The 23,662-nt window shown below is 42.9% G+C and overlaps 1 protein-coding gene across 1 annotated transcript in view; it reads right to left on the minus strand.

Annotated features, from left to right (window-relative positions):
* creg2 (cellular repressor of E1A-stimulated genes 2) overlaps window positions 1–23,662 on the minus strand; it is a 49,365-nt gene that overhangs the window by 16,955 nt on the left and 8,748 nt on the right. The window contains exon 2 of the mRNA XM_060826641.1: window positions 6,059–6,228. Coding sequence (XP_060682624.1) covers window positions 6,059–6,228 — 170 coding nt within the window. The remainder of the gene's footprint in view (window positions 1–6,058; window positions 6,229–23,662) is intronic.

A 23,662-nucleotide genomic window follows, 5' to 3' on the forward strand; every position in this document is an offset into this window, starting at 1 on the left:
ATCCAGGTTCACTGTAAATGATTGTTTCCACCTTAACCACCAAATTGGGCAGTGAATTCCACACAATCATCTCTCTTTGGGTGAAAATGTTTTTCTCATAGGCCCATAATCCTGTATGCCAATCATTTTAAAACTGGGCTCACTGTTGACTAATGTCTTCACTAAGGGAATTGGGTCTCCCCTGTGCACTCCAATGGACTGCAGCGGTTCAAGAAGGCAACATTAGCATCATCTTCTCAAGGGCAACCAAGGATGGCTAACTAATGCTGAGCCAGTCATTGATACATACATTCCATGAATGTTTAAAAATAACTATCCAAGACCGTCTTTACTTGTACGCTTCAATTAAGTCTCCTCTCTTCCTCTGTTCTATGGAAAACAGCACTAGCCTGTCATATCTTTTCTCATAGCTGTGATTTTCAAGTCTTGGCAACATTCCTGCTAACCTCCTCTGTAATCTCTCTCCTTTTTATAGTATGGTGACCAAAACTGTAGACAGGATGCCAACTGCAGCCTAACCAGTCTTTTATATAGTTACAGCATTATATCCTTGCTCTTGTATTCATTATCTTGCTCAATGAAGGAAAGCATCCCACATCCCTTCTTTATCTACCTGTGCTGTCACGTTAAGTACCTTTGGACATGCATGTCAAGGTCTCTCATTTCCTTTACTCTTCTCAATACCACTCTGCTTATTGTATATCCTGTTGTATCATGTGTTTTTTTTGTGAAGATAGAGCTGAAGTAGTTATGCTCTCATGTTAGTCCTAGGCCTGCTCAGTGCTCCAGCGAAGCCAAATCAAGCACCCAAGTTTTCTGGAGAGTCTCTTTCTAGCCTTCGGGAGTCAATATTGAGTTTGGCTACTTCAGATAGTGATTTTGATTACATCCCACCCTCCCATGAGGGTTGGCTCACAGTAGAACTGACCTATTTCTTACTATTTGGCACTATCATTTACACCCATTTTGCATCTGCATGTCTCCTTTACTATCATTCGCACTCCCTTTGTCTTTTCCTCTGAGTATCCTCACCATCTGTTCCACTCACCACCTCCTTCTTTGTCAACAATATAAAAACCATCTTTTTCAAGCCTCCTTCAGTTCAAATAAAGAGACATGTAAGGTTTGAAGAGTTAACTCTTTCTATCTCCACATATGTTGTCAGATCATCATTTCAGATCTACAGCATCTGCATTGCTTTGGTTTTATCATTAACCATTAAGAATCATGTCTATATCTTCCTCCTCATACAAGTTACTATGTGCCTGGTTGTGGGCCCAACCCTTTCCTAGTCATCCTTTTGCTCTTAATGTACCAATAAAATATCTCTGGATTTTCCACAGGTTTAGCTGCCCACTATTTAGTTGTTACCCATTCCTTGCTTTTCTCATGTCCTTTTTCACTTCGTCCCTATATTTTCTATTCTCCTGTAAACTTCCTAAAGTATTTTTTGAGATTGTCACAAGCCTTATTTTTTCTGCTTTATCTCACCCTCGGGAGCTCTAGATTTGGCAGTATCCCTTTTTTTTAAAACTGAGACATGTCTGCACAGAGTTGAAAGAATCTTGCTTTTGAATATTCCCACTACTTAGCCACCGACTTTCCTTCAAGTACCTGAAACCAGTCCATCTTTGCTAGACCATCTCTCAGCTCTATAAAGTTTGCCCTCCCTCAATTTAATACTTCCATTCCTTTTCATTGTCCCTTTCCACTATAATGTGAAATCTAACTGTTTTATGATCACCATCTCCAAAATAGTCATCCACTACTACTTCATCCAATTGTGTAGCTTTATTGCCTTAGACTAGCTCTAGAACTATGTCCTCTCTAGAGCAGTAATACTTTGCCATCTTAGAGTGACCAGAACACAGAAAGGGGGGTAGACCATATAGTCCATTGGAAGAGTTCATTACAATCATGGCTGAACTTGAGCTTCATTTCACATTTCTGCTTGCTCCCTTTAACCCTCGATTTCCTGAGAGACCAACAATCCCAGTCTTAAATACAGTAATAATGGCACATTCACAACTCCTTGGGAGTACAGAATTTCGAAGATTCACACTCTTTGAATGAAAAAGTTCTCATCATCTCTCTCCTAAATGATTAACAGTATGAAGTACTCCAGATAGGTCCAAATGCCAAAACATGGAAACAGGTTATTCCTGATCTTCCTTATACTCCCTTTCTTTGTTTCCAGTTTCCAAACTCATCAATTCTCCAAACTGAGCCGGATTTGCCGGCTGCTAGGCGATTTTCCAAAATATACAAATGTTTCTGAACATAATTATATTATTCTTTATAATTTGCTGCCCTTTTCCTCTTTTTTTCACTTCATTCTCAGGGTGTAACTGAGTCTGGCAGTTATTTTCCATCCTACCTGTATTTTAGACAACACAAAGCTGAGTGAGCAAATGCATGGTAGATGAAGTGTAATGTAGATAAATGTGAGGTTATCAACTTTGGTAGCCACAACAAGAAGGCATATTCTTATCTCAATGGTGACAGACTGGGAAAAGGAGACCTGGGTGACCATAAAAAACAGTCATTGCAAGTAAACATTCAGGTGCAGCAGGGAGTGAAGAAGGCAAATAGCAAATTGGCCTTCAAGTCAGGAAGTTTCAAAGGTAGGAGCAGGGACTTTAGCAGCAATTGTACAGGGCCTTGCTGAGATCACATGTGGCCTATTGTGTTGGTTTTGGGCTCCTTATTTGAGGAAGGATGTTCTGGCTATGGAAGAAGTGTGGTGAAGATTTATCAAACTGATTCCTGGGCTGGCAGGACTAACGTATGAAGAGACCAGTTAGGATTGTAATCAATACAGTGTGGAAGAATGAGAGGATATTGCATAGAAACACATAAAATTCAAACATGACTAGATAGGGTAAATATATAGGTTTAAGGTGAGAGGGGAAAGATTTAAAAGGGATCCAAGGAGAAACTTTTTCACACAGAGGGTGGTGCGATGTATGGAATGAGTTGCCAGAGGAAGTGGTGGAGGCTGGTACAATCACAACATTTAAAAGGCATCTGAATGGGTATTTGAATAGGAAGAACTTACAAGGATATGGGCCAAACGCTGGCAAACGGGACTTAATTAATTTAGAATATTTGGTCAGCATGGACGAGTTGGACTGAAGGGTTTGTTTCCATGTTGTAAATCTCTATGACTCTATTTTCTCAATGAATAGGGAGGTCTGAACCAGGGGTCACAGTCTAAGGATGCAGAGTGAGCCCTTTGGAACAGAGGTGAGGAGAAACTGGGAGATGGGGGTGGCATGGTGATGAGGTTGGTAAGGTGGCTCAGTGGTTAGCCTTGCTGCCTCACATCCCCAAGGACCCATGTTTGATTCCCACCTTGGGTAACTGTCTGTGTGCAGCTTACACATTCTCCCTGTGTCTCCTTGGGTTTCTTCCCACAGTCCAAAGATTTGCAGGGCAGGTGAATTGGCCATGCCAAATTGCTCATAATGTTCAGGGATGTGTAGGTTAGGTGCATTAGTCGGGGGAGAAAGTGAGGACTGGAGATCAGAGTTGAGTGTGTGCTGCTGGAAAAGTAAAGCAGGTCAGGCAGCATATGAGGAGCAGTAGAATCGACATTTTGGGCATAAGCCCTTCATCAGGAATGAGGATAGGGTTAATTAGTCCGGAGTAAATGTGGGGAAATGGGTCTGAGTGTGGGTTACTCTTTGGAGGGTTGGTGTGGTCTTGTTGGGCTGAAGGGCCTGTTTCCGCACTGTGAGGATTCTATGAAATTTCTTCACCTAGTGAGTTCTGAGCCTATGGAAGTTTAAAAATATATTTGGTCATGGAATGTGGGTGTCAGGCCAGCATTTATTACCCATCCCTAATTGCCCAGAGGGCAATTCTAAGTCAACCACAATGCTGTGGGTCTGGAGTCACATATAGCCCAGACAAGTAAGGCACAATTCCTTCTCAAAAAGACATTAGGGAACCAAATGGGTTTTTATGACAATCGACAGTGGTCACAAAGTTACCATGAGACTAAAATTTTATTCCAGATTTTTACCAAATTCAAATTTCACCATTTTCCATGGTGGGATGTGAAGCCATATCCTCAGCACATTAGCCAGTGGACTCTTTATTACCAGCCCAATGATGTTACCACTACACCATCATCTCCCCACATTCTCTGCCATGGAAAAGCCAAAACATTGAATGTTTTCAAGGATGAGTTAGATATAGTTCTTATGGCTAAAGGTATAAGACCATAAGACATTGGAGTGGAAGTAAGGCCATTTGACCCACTGAGTCCACTCCGCCATTTAATCATGGCTGACGGGCATTGCAACTCCACTTACCCACACTCTCCGTGTAGCCCTCAATTCCTTGTGAGATCAGAACCCTCTCCAATTTAATAACATCCTTCCTATAGCAGAGTGACCAGAACTGTCCACGGTACTCCAGAAGAGGCCTCATCAATGTCCTCTGCTTGATGTCCCTACTGCTATAATCAATGCTCTGAATGAAGATAATGAAGGCAGGCATGCTAAATGTCTTCTTAACCACCCTGTTAGCCTGGACACAACTTTCAAAGAACTGTGTACCTGAACCCCTTGGTCTCTATGTTCTACAGCACAACCCAGGGCCCTAACATTAATTCTATAAATCTTGCCCTTGCTCATTTTGTACAAAAATGCAATACCTCACATTTGTCCACATTAAACTCCACCAGCCACTCCTCAGCCCATTGGCCCAATTGATCAAAATCCTTTTGAAATCTTAGATAACCTTCTTCACTGTCCTCTATACCACCTATTCAGATGTGATCTATAAATTTACCAACCATGCTTCCTAAATTCTCATTCAAATCATTTATATAAATGACAAACAACAGTGGACCCAGTCCCTGCTGAACACACTGGTGACAGGCATCCAGTCCAAAAAACAATCCTTCACCACCATCCTCTGTCTCCTACCATCAAGCTAATTTTGTATCCAATTGGCAAGCTCTCCCTGACTTCCATGTGATCTAAGTTTACTAATCCGTCTACCATGCTGAACCTTGTCAAAAGCTTTACTAAAGTCCATGTAGACAACGTCTACCTCAATCGTTTTGGTCACATCTAGTCAGAGGAAAGGACATTTGGAATTTTCTGGAGGGCATAGGTCATAGCAACAGACAAAAGTCTGACAGTTATGTTAATTAAGGAGGGTGGAGTCTCAAATAAAAACCGAAAATATTGGCAATACTCAGCAGATCAGTTACGTGCAGAGAAAGAGTTATCATTTCAGATCAATTACTTTACATCGATGTTTCAAAGGTGGAAACTAAATGCTCAATCCATGAGACATTAACTTGCATGTATCAGAAGGTGTGGGGAGAAAATGTGAATGTGGTACTGAGTTGGATGATCAGCCATGGTGGAGCAGGCTTCAAGGTTGGGTGTCTATTTCTGCTCCTATTTTCCATCAAGTGGCCTATGCAATTGAGGACAGTCAAGAGTCAACCACTGGTTTAGAAATTAGAAATGGACTGATTAGACAGGTTATGGATGTGAAATCTTTTTCCCCATAGACTCTGACAATTAAACAATGAGATATACATTGATTCTTAGTTGTTCACCATAGCATTAGTCTTCAAGGAAGTTCAAGCGAGTTAGCTGACTCTGCTTTAGCTTCCCTGAATAAACATGACTGTCTAAACCTTGTAATTTATAATCTTCAAAGTACAGGAGTGTTTATCCCATTAGTTGAAAATGAGGGCTAATCTATTACAGACAGAAGGCAACAGAGTTTAATTCACTTCCACGTATAACCAATCTTTCACAACTTTTACCTTATAATATGATTTCTTTCAGGAGGTTGATAATTTTTGCATATAGTTTACTTTGAAACATAATCGATTAGCTTATGAAATGCAGCCATTCCTGCAATGATCTTGTCATTAATGCTCAAAATTTGATAGACTATTTTTCTACTATAATGTACATTGTAACTTTATAAATATTACAGGAGGAAAACAGATTAGTATCAAAGCAGAGAACTAGCTTAGGGGGTCAGAGTGTGACACGGTGTACTGGCATTAAGAGAAGCATACCTGCAGTAATCTGTGTCAGCCTTTGACAATGTTAGAGAAGCACTAGGGTTGGTCATCAGATCTGCAACTGTGCTGAACATTGCAGAGACGTAGAAAAATGGAACACCAGTACTATTGTCCAGGAGGCCATCGCTGATTGAAAAGATGTTTCCAAATGGCATACCTTTGATCTAGAGACAAGTTTACATCCATGTTAAATTCATAGGTTAAAAAAGAACACTTTTATATGAAAAGTGGTGTTACCACATTTTTGGCAAGAAGTGCCCCTTAACTAAAATAGCAACAGAAATTGCTGGAGAAACTCAGCAAGTCTGGCAGCGTCTGTTGAGAGAAAACAGAGTTAACTCTACTTTCTCTCCACAAATGCTGTCAGATCCACTTAGATTCTCCATCAATTTCTGTTTTGTGTCAGATTTCCAGCATCTGCAGTTCTTTGTTATGTGTTTCTTAACTGTTCATAACCATTATCAGCACCAATGACCAAAAACAACTTAGATTTCTGTCGAGGCTTTAATGCAGAAATAATTCCCAACACATTTTACAGAACAAGAAGGAAAGAAATGGAAGTCAATCGAGGATATATTAGGTTGCTTGATCAAAATATTATGCTTTGAAGCAGATCTTAATATAGCAGAGTGAAGCACAGAGCTAAAGGTGCTTCAGGAGAAAGTTCCAAGTCATGGGTATGGAACAACTGGCAATGATGGGATGAAAGGCAGAAACGCAAGGGGCCTGAAAAAGATAGTTGGAGAGGTATGTTTGAAAGTGAATTTCTGGTATCATTGGGAATTATGTGAAAGGGCCTTTATATAGGATAGGACAAAGGTAGCAGAGTTTTAAAACAATTTAGGGTAGATGATAGGTAATTCAGAAGAGAACTTCATTTAGTTAATCAAGTCTGAAGGGGGAGAAAGCTACTCAATGGGATAACAGACTTCACCATGGTGGAAGGAACTATACACAGCATTTTGTAACGCACCAATTACCATGATTTCCTACCTAAATATTCAATCCCAATGGTCTATATCAAGCTTATCCAGATTAATTTAGTTCCTCATTTATGCAACAAAAATACATGACTATTGTGAGGCTAATTCTTCCTCTAGGATCCTCATCCATGAGTTGGTGTAAGCCAAATCATTTCGTTCCTGGAGCATTCATATCTGATCTGTCAATTTTACTGAAACATTGTGTATGTTCACAGAATGTTTATTGTCTTAATTAAATGGCATTGCCACCAGATCAGCCAGAAGCCTAGCTAACACAGGAGTGTGCTTGCTATAGCAGGGTTGCATTTTCTGCCGGCTTCTTCAGTTGCAGATGTGTTGGAAAATAAACCTTCGACAAAGGAAGACTACAGAGTTGAGAAGCATGCTTGGAGTGTGTATGGAAGAGTTGAGGGTGAAGAGTGGGGCCCATTCCCCTGCAGCGTTAGAAGCCTGAGCAAGTAGTTTTTTTCCATTAGTGATGAAGAGAACATTCAGACACTGTTTGGTGTCATCTCCAGGGCCTTGACAGTGTGCAGGAAGTAACTCAATGACGTCTTCATTTATCATTTTCTCTCTCTACACTGCAAAACAGGAGTACTTTGCCCACTTGCCTACCATTCTCAACAACTCCTTTACCTCTATCACATCTTTCAATACCCAACGATCTAATTTTCACTACAAATGCACACACACCTTATCCTTACTCCTTTAACACCAGCCAGCAGCACCATTTTTCCCTTGTGGACTGTAATTTGTGGGACAAAATGCCACAAAATAATGAGAAGGGCAAGACCAGGGGAAGAAGTCTCAATTACACAACTTTCAGTAAACTGGAACAGCAGGTCATAGATATGAATGGACCTGGAAGAGTGATGGGCATTGCCACTCTCAGGCCAAGGATGCAATTGAACAGATTCTCTGACAATATTTGTAACTCCTTCATTAAATACTGGAAAAGGCACATTCAGCTGAACAGAACATTATATCACTTTGTGATATACATCTTCCTCAATTATAACTTTGCAAAACTATTCTCACTCTTCTCTGTTTCTCCTTCATCTCAGAATGCTCAACTGTCAAAGGCTTATGAAAAGGACATCACTCTCTAAAACCACTGCCAATTAATGTTGTGCTGGAAGTGAGGTTAATGTGCTGCTTGGGGTAATGTATCAGGTGTTAGTGTGCAGGAGCAGTTACTGGTGACAGAGAAAAGCAAGGAGATGTCATAAAGTCATAGAGATGTACAGCATGGAAACAGACTCTTCAGTCCAACCCATCCATGCCAACCAGATATCCCAACCCAATCTAGTCCCACCTGCCAGCACACATCCCATATCCCTCTAAACCCTTCCTGTTCATATACCCATCCGGGTGCCTTTTAAATGTTGCAATTGTAGCAGCCTCACCACTTCCTCTGGCAACTCATTCCACACATGTACCACCATCTGCATGAAAAAGTTCCCCCTTAGGTCTCTTTTATATATTTCTCCCTCACTCTAAACCTATGCTTTCTAGTTCTGGGTTCACCCACCCTATGGAAAAGACTTTGTCTATTTATTCTATCCATGTCCCTCATGATTTTGTAAACCTCTCTAAGGTCACCCCTCAGCCTCTGATGCTCCAGGGAAAACAGTTCCAGCCTATTCAGCCTCTCCCTATAGCTCAAATCCTCCAACCCTGGCAACATCCTTGTAAATCTTTTCTGAACCTTTTTGAGTTTCACAACATCCTTCCAATAGGAAGCAGAACAGTATTGCACACAATATTCCAACAGTGGCCTAACCAATGTCCTGTATAGCCGCAACATGACCTCCCGACTCCTGTACTCAATACTCTAACCAATAAAGGGAAGCATACCAAATGCTTTCTTCACTTGATCAAGATCCCATTATAATCTGAGGTAACCTTCTTCGCTGTCCACTACACCTCCAATTTTGGTGTACTGCTGGAGGTCAAGGTTCCCATTCAATGCTGCTAAAGAGATGAGGACTTCACAGGCCTAGCAACAAGTAAAATACTGATTGCTCCATACAAGCGATTGAGTTAGCGCTTGGAAAGCCGAAGCAGACATCAGCGCCAAGGCTAAAAATATGCAAGAATCCAGTACTAACTTCAAGAGTGCCAGTAGCACAGCATCGTCATTCTGCAATGTATTTTGGAGAAGTATTCACTTCCAAGATATGTCAGCCAGCCCCTTTCAACAGGGACCCACATATACACACTTTGCAACTGTGGAAGAAGCTCAAACAGTTGACATGTAGATTCTGCAGTTACATTTTGCTCCATCTTGGGCAGATTGGTACAGTAACTGGATACAGGCTTCCAAGGAATTGCTAAACATCTGCATTCCATCCTCTCACAGGCTGATAGAGGTGATTTGTTCCAGGCCCTTGGGAGTGGCAGTAGCAAAAGGAGTGGCTTTTATTGATCTCTCTCAGAACGTTAACATATACGTTCCTTTCTCACCTCTCTGTCAATACCCATTATGGTGCCAGAAAGCCAGCTGAACCAGACTGCGCCAATCAAATCCAATGTGTAGACCGAACCTCTCAGGAGTCATAATACACAGTCACCACAAACACCTCCGTACAGCAATATCAGCATTCCATCCATTCTGTTGAGAGAGACCCTTGTAGAGACTGTAGTTGCAGAAAGTTTCTGTTTCGAGAGACACCACAGTTTTAATACTTGGATGGCAAGAGAGCATAGGATGTATTCCTTTTCGTATGTATGCCCTTTTCATTGCACCTATTTAGTCTGCACTGTTAAAATGTCCATGATACAGAAATTACTTAGATATTTTTACTTATTTATTCCAGAATATACTAAAAACTGAAAGAGTAACAAGAATTCTTAATATTGATAGGTGAATGTCATTTTTCAAGCAAATTTATTGATCAGGACAAAAAAGTACTAAGAAATCAATGGCTCTAGATTTCCCTGGTTCCAAGATACAGCTTCTTCCCACTTCTTCTTCCAGTTCTCTCCAGTAAAAGCCTATGGCTTGTGACCCATACAGAACTGGTACAATGGCGGATGATAAAATCAAAGAGTTGCGTCCTACTATCAAAGGTGGATGGGCCCCACCTGATGTATCAAAAGATGAAGTTCTCCAAAAGCTAAAAGACTACATAGAGCATCAATTTGACTTATCAAAAGCCTGCACCGAGATCAGACAGAAACACTGTACCTCCACGGGACAGTGGTCCCTGGACGACATTAAAAGGGTCTGGGGAATTCAGATGAAGGAAAAAGAACGGACGAGGCAGTCTCTCAGGGACAGATCTGACAAGAAACAAAATCATGATGCGTTCCCAATATGAGCGAGATTTGACCAGTATCAAAGAGCCAACTGGAAGCAGTTGGTGATCAATTAAAAAGAGCAAAACTTGAGGTAGAAAGATTGGAAATTAAAAATGAAAAATTTTGAGTCTGAAATTAAGGAGTACAAAATACAAGCGTGTAAAGAATCAGTAACACAACTAGTAGACAAAGGGAAATGCACTGGATCCTGGCCAGGGTATCCCTGCTTATATCAACTAGAAAGTGAACAGTGGAAAGCGCAGAGATGTGAGGTGGGTTTAGAAACAGATTTGGAATCCTCCAGTGATTTTCATGAAGAAGATGATGCAAGGCATGAGTACACCCACCAGTTTTCTCAAAAAAAACCAGTCAACCCAGAGAACACTGAAAAATGGTCTAAAGAGTTACCACTCCCCAAGAAAGAGGAATTAAGACATGGGAACAACTAGAACATTTAAGAGGCATTTACAGTCTTCACCCGCTAAGTGGAGTCCCAATTTGAACTGTGATGGTGCCTGACAGCGCAGCGGGAAGATTGGCCAAGGTGTGAGAAGCCCTCGAGAAAAGCGAACAACAGATTAGAAATTGGTTATGGGAATTCAGTCCTGTAAGAATGGACTGGGGAAGAATCGCAAGTTGTCAACAGAAAGGAATGGAAGACATATTGGAATATGACAAGTGGTTGAGAACAGTTTGGTTAGAATACTTATAATGAGCAATGAGGGACCCGAGAAAATGGAGTAACCTTGGTTCCATGAAAGCCGCTTTTGTAGGGGTTCTGAAGCCAGAGTTATCAAAGATGCTGAAGATAAACCTACCAGATTGGGAAGGCAGAGGAATAATTTAAGCATATCTAGTAGATCGGTGCAATTATTTGGACAGGGATATGGGAGCTAAAGTTCGAACCATGCGGGTCACCGATGGGAAATTCGGAGAACCAGACAAACAACTATCAGGAAGATCTCCAGGCAGTGCCACTATTGCGGAAAAGAGGGACATGTCTGGCTAAACAAAGAGGCTGAGGATGCTGGGAGGACAAGTCGCAGAGAACAGGTCCCTCTTCAGAAGACAGCCCTTTGGAGGAATTTAAACAGCTCTCCTCTGTATAACAAAAAGAGTTGCTTAAGTTGACAATAAACTGCCTGAAAATGTGTTGCTGGAAAAGCGCAGCAGGTCAGGCAGCTTCCAAGGAGCAGGAGATTCGACGTTTCGGGCATGAGCCCTTCTTCAGGAATGAGGAAAGTGTGTCCAGCAGGCTAAGATAAAAGGTAGGGAGGAGGGATTTGGGGGAGGGGCATTGGAAATGCGATAGGTGGAAGGAGGTCAAGGTGAGGATGATAGGCTGGAGTATGGGCGGGGGCGGAGAGATCAGAATGAAGATTGCACATTAGGAAGGTGGTGCTGAGTTCAAGGGATTTGACTGAGACAAGGTGGGGGGAGGGGAAATGAGGAAACTGGAGAAATCTGAGTTCATCCCTTGTGGTTGGAGCGTTCCTAGGCGGAAGATGAGGCGCTCTTCCTCCAGCCGTCGTGTTGCTATGGTCTGGCGATGGAGGAGTCCAAGGACCTGCATGTCCTTGGTGGAGTGGGAGGGGGAGTTGAAGTGTTGAGCCACGGGGTGGCTGGATTAGTTGGTCCAGGTAACCCAGAGGTGTTTTCTGAAACATTCCGCAAGTAGGCGGCCTGTCTCCCCAATATAGAGGAGGCCACATCATGTGCAGCAAATGCACTAAATGATGTGTGTGGAGGTGCAGGTGAATTTGTGGCAGATATGGAAGGATCCCTTGGGGCCTTGGAGGGAAGTAAGGGGGGAGCTGTGGGTGCAAATTTTGCATTTCTTGCAGTTGCAGGGGAAGGTACCGGGAGTGGAGGTTGGGTTGGTGGGCGTGTAGACCTGACGAGGGAGTCACGGAGGGAGTGGTCTTTTCGGAACACTGATAGGGGAGGGGAGGGAAATATATCTCTGGTGGTGGGGTCGTTTGGAGGTGGCGGAAATGACGACGGATGATACAATGTATATGGAGGTTGGTGGGGTGGTAGGTGAGGACCAGTGGGGTTCTGTCCTGGTGGCGGTTGGAGGGGCGGGGCTCAAGGGCAGAGGAGCGGGAAGTGGAGGAGATGCGGTGGAGAGCATCATCAATCATGTCTGAGGGGAAATTGCGGTCTTTGAAGAAGGAGGCCATCTGGGTTGTACGGTATTGGAACTGGTCCTCCTGGGAGCAGATGTGGCGGAGACGAAGGAATTGGGAATATGGGAAGGCGTTTTTACAGGGTGCAGGGTGGGAGGCGGTGTAGTCTAGGTAGCTGTGGGAGTTGGTCGGTTTGTAGTAAATGTCCGTGTTGATTCGGTTGCCCGAGATAGAAATGGAAAGGTCTAGGAAGGGGAGGGAGGAGTCTGAGACAGTCCAGGTAAATTTGAGGTCAGGATGGAAAGTGTTGGTGAAGTGGATGAACTGTTCAACCTCCTCGTGGGAGCACGAGGCAGCGCCGATACACCCACAGGGGGGTGGTGCCAGTGTAGCTGTGGAAGATGGACTGCTCCACATATCCTACGAAGAGGCAGGCATAGCTGGGGCCTATGGCTACTCCTTTGGTTTGGAGGAAGTGGGAGGATTGGAAAGAGAAGTTGTTCAGTGTGAGGACCAGTTCAGTCAGTGGAAGGAGGGTGTCAGTGGAAGGTACGACGGGAAAAGAAGAAGCGGAGGGCTTTGAGTCTTTCGTGATGGGGATGGAGGTATACAGGGACTGGATGTCCATGGTGAAGATAAGGCGTTGGGGTTCGGGGAAGCGAAAATCATGGAGGAGGTGGAAGGCATGAGTGGTGTCCTGAACATAGGTGGAGAGTTCTTGGAGTAAGGGGGACAGGACCGTGTTAAGGCATGCAGAGATGAGCTCGGTGGGGCAGGAGCAGGCTGCGTCAATGGGTCGGCTGGGGCAGTCAGGTTTGTGGATGATCAGAGTTGAAAATGTGTTGCTGGAAAAGCGCAGCAGGTCACGCAGCATCCAAGGAGCAGGAGAATCGACGTTTCGGGCATGAGCCTCACTTTCTCCATCCGCAACCATTCGGACAGCTAAGCAGCCCATGACTATCTAGGAGCTCAGGTCCTTTCGGGGATTTTTTTAATAGGAGCTGGATTGACTCCTACATGCAACTAGCACAGCCACTGAACAACGGAAGGAAACACTGGAAGCCAAGTGGGAAGGACCCTACCAAGTGTTGCTGACCACCCAAGCTGCAATGAAAATCCAAGCGAAGAAAGCTTGGATACACGTGTCACACGTTAAACGTGCAACCAATGACTGAAGCTGAAATTTTATAAGAACTATAATGTTTGATCCAAAATGTTGAAGTTTATGTATTACTGACAGTTTGTATTTTGTCTGTTTGCTTACTAGAGACAAAGGAAAATGGAATTACATGTAAACACCTTTTTATATACGTCTGATACCTATGCCAAACGAGCTAGTGTTTCCAGTAGTTGGGTGTGCTTCCACATACCGATCCACTTAAAAGGGGACATCCTCTTAACTCCCATCCCTTTTAATATATCCAAAATGGCAGAACAGGTAATTCGCCAGAACATCTCCATGGAGGATCTGGCCAACTGACACAGCAGTCCTCAGCAGGGACAGGAGTGCATTAAAAACACATGACTTGACTCCCGAGAGCAGTGGGAGTCAGCAGGTTACATCCTGACCGCCCCTTTCAGAAACGGTATCAGCCTAATTACAACACCTCGCAATGACCTCCTTTCTTGACTCTTACTAACACCACTGAAATGGGGAGACCACCAGGAGGGATATGTTCATGTAAAATCTAGACGGGAGGGCAGGAGATGGGATACAGCAAATGTTCCCACTATTGGAATGTAACCCAGGGTATTGGCTCCACCCTTCTGACATTCCAAAATCTCACCAGCAAAGGTGGTATCATAAGATAACAACTAGGTTTACCCCTTATAACAGTACTTACGCCTGGTTACCCCCATCATGGATCGGTTGGTGTTATTAGAGTTACGTTGTCTCCTTTGTCCATCACTCATTCTCCCTACCCGAGATACTTCATTGGCAAAGATTCCAAAGGGCCATTACAAATCAAGAGAAATTCTTTGCCATCCTGGTCTACTTGTATGGGACTGCTAAATTGGCAAGAGACTATATGAACATGGCAGCCATCTTGGAACAGGTGGCCAATGATACTGCAGAGGCCTTGGATGAAATGGTAGCCATCCATAAAACAATGTTGCAGAGCAGAATGGCCCTCGATTGGATACTAGCCAAAAAGGTAAGCATTTGTGCTCTAATCAAGGCCAAATACTGCAAGGATATCCCAGATGACTCTGAAGCAATCACCAATTTAGCAGCTCATTTCCAAAAAGAGATAGACAAACTAAAACAATCCCCTTTTTCTATCTTACTGAGCTGGCCAACTGGCTGGCTGGGTTCACTGGGAACATCACTGGTACAGGGTATAGCGTTATTCGTTGTAATAATTATCATTTTATATTTTGTTTTTGTCAGTTAAATGTTACTGTCAACAGGCAGCCACAACTGCTTCTCTGCAGGTGAGACGCTTTGGCATATCTGGCAGACCTTTTATGCATCACGCACAATACGTCTAAGCCAACTTTCACTTGTGTGCTTTGTGATTCACTGAAGGAAAAATCAAACAGGGGCTCGTTAGGGCTGCCAGTGACCGAGCAGAACAAAATGGCTAACAGCTGCCCATGGCTAATGCAGCAGAACATGGCTGACAGTACTAGAGAGCTTGGGAAAATATTTGCTTAGTGTAGTTACATTTTGCTATGAAAACCTGAAGCTGTAAGTGTGATGTGTGTATTGCAATAAAAGTTGACTGAACCTACCATTGGACTCGGACTCTCATTGAAAATTATGAGCTCTTACATTGTCGAATTATGTTTCTTGCAGTCGCTGTGTGGGCAACTTTAATCAGTGGTGCACAGACTTGTTATTCTGAATAGAATACGTCAGTGTGATAACTTATGCCAACAGCATTTTACAAAAAGCTCCCAGACCAATCAAGGCATTGGAATGCAACCCTCAAGGAGCCATTAGTATGTTCCTGATGATCCTGTAACCATTATCATACTTGTGTTGCTCAGGTATAGTGATGTTATCAACCAGGTTAAGGAAGGGTTATCGCTCCCTTTTGGCAACCATCCTCTGATATTCCTGCTATCCAAGGATGGTGGAAGGCATGGATAATTATATCAGGATGGCAGCTGTCAGTGAAACTAGTTCTTAGTTCATCATCCTCAGGATTAGTGATAACTGTACAGATGCAGTTAATATTTTCCTGCATATAGGAAAACTCATCACTCTTGCAAATCTCAAATTTCTATCATTCTGATGTCAGTTGAGGGAGTAAGGTACTGTTAAGAGTTGGCTGCTGACCTGTCTCATTGAGCGATATAATGCAGACTAGGAGAGTCAGTCCCAAAGCAGCCCTGGAGGAGCCTGAGGCAAGTGTGATGATGGTCTCCTGTGACTTTGCTAATGACTATATTTATTCTAGTTGTCTGAGGGCCTTCAAGCCTACCAGGCACAAGTCAAGAGTATGACAATTTGTTCTGCATTTGCTGGAATTAATGCAATTCCAATAACAGCCAGGAAGTTCAAGGATAAAACAATTCACTTGGTTGACACATTGTATTGGGCTGCAACTTTCAGTAAAGTCATTCCTTCTATCACATGTTCACCATGACCACAATTTGTACTGTCTACAAAATGAATTGCAGCAACTAGGCTTCTTTGACAGCATCTACCAAACCCACAGTTTCTTCCACCTCGAACAACAAGGGATTCAAATGCCTAGGAAAACCATTACCTGGAGGTTTGCTTCTAAGTTACACTTCTCCCTTCAAAATATATTGCCATACATTTACTGTAAAGCCATCAAAATCCTGATGCTGTCAGTAACAGCACCACTGTTAAAGAGCATGGGTTACAGCAGTGCAGCAAGATGGCTCACCAACACTTCTCCAGGGACATTAAGAAATGGAAAACAAATACTGACCTTGTAAACAATGCTCAGATCCTGAGAACAAGTGAAAAATAAAACATGCAAGTGTTACAGAATGTCCATGAAGTTGCATCCTTGGAGGATTTAATTTGTTTTGAGGGTGCACTGTTACAGCACATGCAGCCACCTCCAGGACAACTACTTGCACTCAGTGGACCACTTATGTAGTTAGTAAGGTTTTCATCCAGTTGTTCATACTTCACAACTGACCATGAGCAGACGCAGGTGGCAGAGATGGCAGTGGTGCAACTGCATCAAAGTGGTGCAATCCTTTCCAGGCTCTACTCAACTGAAAACAAATGCTTACCCCCTCGTGTCGTCACTGAGGAGAATGCTAAATGGGCATCTGCAACTTGGCTAAATACTCACCGAATGCTCAATAGTCTTTCCACAGTAACACAAAGGATAAGGGATCCACCTCATTCACTTGTGATTGATGGGTGCAGGGAATTGTAAGACATGCCCTGAAGGAGCTCACAAGAACAGTTCTTCTCCATTGTTGTGTAGATACAGACTGATAATTAAAGAGGATGACACAGATACAATAATGATAAATTATCCCTATTGTCCACCAAGCTCATGGACAAGAATGGTAGCGTGATTGTCCAGAAGAGGGATAACGGCAAGAGAAGGACATGAAGATGGGCACTCCACTCAAAGCACTCTCACACTTTTCACTAGTTGCCTGCAACTTCAGCTCTAGCTCCAGCTCCAACTAGTAGACAACATGTTGCTTCATCTCCAAAAACCAGCATCTTCCCCTGGACAAGGACAAGTAGAGCTGCATTTGTTGGATCTTCAGGGACTCACCAAAGGTCACAAGCCAAAGGTTTCTCAACAGTCAGGATAAAGACCTAAGCAGGCTGCTTTCAATTCTGCTGAAGCTATATGAGATGTGACATATAGAAGAAATTAAAGTGCAAGTTCAAGTCATTGTGATTAATAAGTAGATGAATGTGCACATTTGACAAAATATTGTCTTGTTTGATTTCATACACAATGCGCTAGAAGACCCTTCAAATGTCCCTAACAACAACTTTCGAGGGTAATGGTGACAATCATAGCGATTATCAATGCATATCCTCCAGGTACAATAGAGAGGTCTTCTTCTAGGCAGCTGCAGCTGTCTGATCTACCTAATATGACAGTCAGCTTCCAGACACACTATTAGAACATAGAACATAGAAAAGTACAGCACAGAACAGGCCCTTGGCCCTCGATGTTGTGCCGAGGTTTAATCCTAATGTAAAATATAGTAACTTAATCTATGTATCCCTCAACTCACTGCTATCCATGTGCATGTCCAGCAGTCACTTAAACATCCCCAATGACTTCACTTCCACCACCTCAACTGGCAATGCATTCCATACATTGACAACTCTCTGTGTAAGGAACAACTCTCTGATGTTTCCTTTATACCTTCCTCCTAATATCTTCAAACTATGACCCTCGAACCAGTCAATCCTGCCCTGGGGAAAAGTCTCTGGCTATTGACTCTATCTATTCCACTCATTATTTTGTACCCCTCGATCAGGTCTCCTCTCTTCCTCCTTCTCTCCAGAGAGAAAAGTCCGAGCTTATTCAACTTTCTTCATAAGGGAAGCCCTCCAGTCCAGGCAGCATCCTGGTAAACCTTCTTTGCACTCTCTCCAAAGCCTCTGTATCTTTCCTGTAGTAGGGCGACCAGAACTGGACACAATATTCCAAGTGTGGTCTCACCAGAGATTTGTAGAGCTGTAGCAAAATCTCGCGGCTCTTAAACTCGATTCCCCTGTTATTGAAAGCCAAAACACCATATGCTTTCTTAACAACCCTGTTGAAAATTGGGTGGCAATTTTAAGGGATCTATGTACCTGCACACCAAGATCCCGCTGTTCCTCCACACTGCCAAGAATCCTGTCTTTAATCCTGTGCTCAACTTTAAAGTTCGACCTTCCAAAATGCATCACTTTGCATTTATCCAGGCTGAACGCCATCTGCCATTTCTCAGCCCAGCTCTGCATCCTGACTATGTCAAGCTGCAACCTGCAGAAGCCCTCATACTATCGACGGCACCTCCAACCTTTGTGTCATCTGCAAATTTACAAACCCCCCCCCCCTCAATCTCCTCATCCAAGTCATTTATAAAAACTACAAAGAGCAGAGGCCCAATAACAGAGCCCTGCGGGACCCCACTCAACACTGATCTCCAGGCAGAATACTTTCCATCTACAACCACTCTTTGCCTTCTGTCAGCTAACCAATTCTGAATCCAGATAGCCAAATCTCCCTGTATCCCATACTTCCTGATTTTATGAATGGGCCTACCATGGGGAACCCTATCAAATGCCTTGCTGAAGTCCCTATGTACCACATCCTCTGCTTGACCGTCGTCGACCTGTCTTGACGCCTCCAAAAAAAACTCAATAAGATCTGTGAGGCATGACCTGCCGCTCACAAAGCCATGCTGACTACCTTTAATCACACTATGCTTTGCCAAATAGTCATAAATCCTATCCCTCAGAATTCTTTCCAAAACTTTGCTGACCACATACGTAAGACTGACTAGTCTGTAATTGCCAGAGATTTCCCTTTTGCCCTTCTTGAAAAGAGGAACAACATTCGCCACCTTCCAATCCTCCGGTACAAATCTTGTGGAGAGTGAGGAGGCAAAGATCCTCACCAGAGGCTTAGCAACCTCCTTTCTTGCTTTCCGTTGCATCCTAGGGTAAATCTGGTCCGACCCTAGGGACTGATCAATCTTAATGTTTTCCAAAATTTCTAGCACATCAACTTCATCAATCTTGATCTGGTCAAGACTGTATCCCAGCTCCTCTAAGTTTTCATTCACAACAAGCTCCCTTTCCTTGGTGAAAACCGAAGCAAAAAACTCATTTAGGGCTTCCCCATCTGCTCAGATTCCACACACAAGTTCCCTCTGCTATCCCTGATCGGCCCTACCTTCTCCCTGATCATTCCCTTACTCCTCATGGATGAGTAAAATGCCTTTGTATTCTTCCGAGAGACCAAACAAACTGAGTATCAGTTTGTAAATGTGATTATTACCTCTTGTAACCTGTGTCCCTTCATCTTATGTACCTCTCTTGCATGCTGTGTAGGTAAGGGAAAATAAACAGGACAACTTAAGAACCTGAATACAAGGAAAATTAAAGAAAAAAATCTGCCTTTCTGAGACCAATTTGAAGACTAGGGAAATACACTCAAGTACAGTAAATTAAGTACAGGATCAGGCTCAGATGTAATGTCCCCAGAGTGGAAAATCTTTCCAATATGTCTAAGATCACAAGTGAACTGTTGAACCATAATTCGCCTCAGGAGAGAAGTGAAGGTGTAGAAATTGAGAGAAAAACATTGTGCCGGGGTTTAATAAAAGCGCTTAAAAGCAAAGTCTAGTGTTACTCTACCAACTTTGACAGACTACGTGAGTCATAAAATCAGTCACTAAAATAAACTGCAAGCGTGCAGATTAATATAAATAACCCTGAAATATTTTGGTAACTGGGCAGTTCCACTGAAATTGGGATCTACAGTAGGAATATAAGAAATACATTCACAGCTGATAACTGTTACGCATGTTTATGATGATAATCGGGGAAAACAGTGGATTATGTACAGTCAATAACAGTCTATGAAAGAGCACAAGGATTTTTGAGTGGAAAATTATTTTAGTTGCATTTGTCAGGAGCCAATTCTTTTTTCTAACAATGATCAAACGCGAAACAGGTGATATTCAGCAATTCTAAGTTAGTCACCATACAGTTCTGCATAACAATGACCTTTTAAGCCATTTTATCTTATGTTTTTGTGATAACTAGTTGTGCATCATGCTTTTGTACAATCGAATGTAATTGGATGTCTAATAATTGACTGCGATGGGTGATTAATTATTGTGTTCCTTCAAGTCTGTAGCCTTGGTTAGTATCCAAGTTTTGACAAAACGTTTAAGCTTAGTGATCATGGTGCTGTAAAGTATATTTAATAAATTACTTGCAGAACATAAAAATGTGCGCAAATAAGATACCACCAATCCATTAATCTTCAGTACAATAAATTGCATGATGCAAAGAGGAAATCATTTTTTATTCTAGAATATTTAATTAACTCATGTCACCAACCATTGAAAGCTATGAAATTGTAGGGTCAAGCTATTACTGGGACCTGGTTTTCATATGGATATTAGTATGTGGGATTGAAGTTGGAGTAGTAATTTGCATAACTAATTACAATATTCCACAAAGCACTGTTCAACGGAAAAATAATCCAAAAAGTGATTGTTGGACTCTTCACAGAGTGCAAATTATAGAAGTAAATGTTCTCTCAGCACTGCATCCCACTGATACTTGAATCATTGCTCCACAGAAGTGAGCTGTCCAAGGTTATAATCAACGGCATCAAGAGCTGAATAAACACTGCAGCAAGAACTGAAACGTAACCGGATATACCAATGTCCTTATTCGTGCATAACACTGTGACATAATGGTAGTGTTGGTGAGCTCCAGAGGCTTAGGCTAATGGTCCGGGGATGTGTGGTCAAATCCCACTAATGATGCAATTTGCATTTCATCAGTAAAGCTGGAACATAAAGCTAACCTCAGCTATAGTGACCATGACAATTGTCATAAATTATTATAAAAACCAATTCAGTTCACTGATGCCTTGTACAGGAGGAAATTTGCCATCCTTAGCTGGTCTGGCCTACATGTGATTCTCGATCCACAGTAATGTGGTTGATTTTTCACTGCACTTAAAATGACCAGCAAGCCACTCAGTTCAAAGGCAAGTAGGGATTGGCAACAGATGCTGATTTTACCAGTAATGCCCACATCTTGTGAAAGGATAAAGTAGGCAAATCTCACAAAGAATTCTGTTAAAATTATTGGAGCTGAAATCCATGGGGAGAAAGCACAGATAGCTAAGTATTACTGTTAATCAAAAAATCATAATCAAAAATTCTTTCCACATGAAATATATTTATAAAATGTTGATACTTGTTGAAGTTACTCACTGGATTAACAGCTGGTGTGTAAAAAAGTTGAAATCTGCACAGATCAGATCCATGCTCTCTATTTTTACTAATTATCCGCTCTAATACTCCATGTTGTGAGCTCAAAGTTTGGAGTCAACACAAACTGAAAGAACTGTGGATGCTGTAAATCAGAAACAAAACTAGAAATTGCTGTGAACACTCAGTGTGTTTGGTAGCATCTGTGGGAAGAAATCAGAGTTAATGTTTCGGATCCAGTGACCCTTCCTCAGAACTGACAAAGCTCAGAAAATGTCAGTTTATATGCAGAAGGTAGGGTGGGGGCAGGGGGCAAGGAGTGAACAATAGAGCCCAAAGACAGAGAACATTTGTACAAACAAAGGAGTGAATAATGATCTGGCTAGGACCCTGAATAACTGTTAATGGGAATGTTAGTGGCTAATAATTGCTCCTCGGATGCTGCCTGACCTGCTGTGCTTTTCCAGCACTACACTCTCGACTCTGATTTCCAGCATCTGCAGTCTTCATTTTCTCCTGATAATGGGCTGTGAGCAATAACAGTCCATGTGATAACAAGGCCTGTTGCGTAGGGGTAGGCGTAAGGACATGGGAGTGCTCAAGCCCGAAAGTTATTGAACTTGATATTGAGTCCCAGAGGCCGCAGGGTCCCCAAGCAGAAAATGAGGTGGTGTTCTTCTAACTTGTGCTGAGCTTCGCTGGAGCACTGCAGCAAGCCTGAGACAGAGACGTTGGTCAGGAACAGGGTGACGTGTTAAAATGGCAGGCAACTGGAAGCTCAGGGTCTTTTTTGTGGACAGAACGCAGATGTTCTGCGAAGTGGTGACCCAGTGTACGCTTTGTTGTCCCAATGTAGAACAGACCACTTTGAAAGCAGCAAATGGGGTAGACGAGACTGCATGAATTGCATGTCCAACTGTGCTTCCCCCTTTTTGGGCTCTATCTCCACCTATTGTTTCCTCCTTATCCCCTCTCCCCACCCTCTATGCTGCACATAAACTGACATTTTCTTCACTATCATTGGTTCTGAGAAAGAGTCACTCGATCCAAAACTTTAATTCTGACTTCTCTTCACAGATGCTGCCAAACATGACGGTGAACTCTTCTTCTGTTGCCTTCGCCTCTGTACCAATTTCTTTGAACAAGAATCCTCTCCCTATCCCACAGACCCCTTTGCTCCAACATTCTCCCTCGACCTGGACCTCTCCCTCTGGCCTTTTACCAAAACTTGACATGTTCACTGAGAACTGTTGACATGAAATTGGTCACCTTAATTTCTCTGAACCCCCCCTTACCCATTCCAAACTGCCCTTCCACTTTGTGCCCTCAGATCCAACCCTGACTTTGTTATTAAGCCTACCTAAGGTTGGTGCTGTTGTCGTCTGGTGGACCAACTTCAATATTACTGAGTGCCAGCCCTCAGAAATCTCCTCCTATCTCCCCCAGGATTATGACCCGCAATGGACCATCAGGCCATTGTGTCAAGTTCAGTCACCAATCTCACTTCATCTGGTAACCTCGCCACCACTGCCTCCAAGCTGATAATCCCCCAACCCTGCACACTCTCTTCTACCTCCTTTCCAAAATCCGCAAACAGGACTCCATTGTTTCTGTCTGCTGTTGCCCCACAGAACCTATCTCCTCCTATCTTGACTTGGTCTTTTCTCCCCTGGTCCAATCCCCCACCCCCACTTGCATTCATGATTCCTCTGACACTTGACACCAGTTTCAGAATTTCTAGTTTGTGGGCTCTAGTTGCCTCCTCTTTACCATAGATGTGCAATCCCTTTGCTACATATCCATCCCTCACCTGGATGCACTCAGGGCTCTGAAACAAAGACCTGTACTGTCCCCACCCACCACCACCCTCCTGAACAACTTTTAACTTGTCTCATTTTCTTCATGAGGGAGGGTGGCCATGGGTACCCACAAGGACCCTAGATACGGCTGTCTCTTTGTGGGTTACACAGAACATTCCTTGTTCCAGTCCTATTCCAGCCCCCACCCACAACTCTTTCTCTGGTATATCGATGATATCATCGGTGCTGCTTCCCTTTCTTGTCCGGAATTGAAAAAAAATTATCGATTTTGATTTCCATTTCCAACCCACTCTTACTTTCACGTAGTCCATCTCTGATTCCTCCCTTCCCTTCCTCGATATCTCTATTTCCATTTCTGGGGATAGGCTGGCCACCAATATCCACGACAAATCCACTGACTCTCAGTTGCCTTGATGACACATCCTCACACCCTGCTTCCAATAAAGA

This window comes from Hemiscyllium ocellatum, chromosome 6, assembly GCF_020745735.1.
Source record: "Hemiscyllium ocellatum isolate sHemOce1 chromosome 6, sHemOce1.pat.X.cur, whole genome shotgun sequence".
NCBI lineage: Eukaryota > Metazoa > Chordata > Chondrichthyes > Orectolobiformes > Hemiscylliidae > Hemiscyllium > Hemiscyllium ocellatum.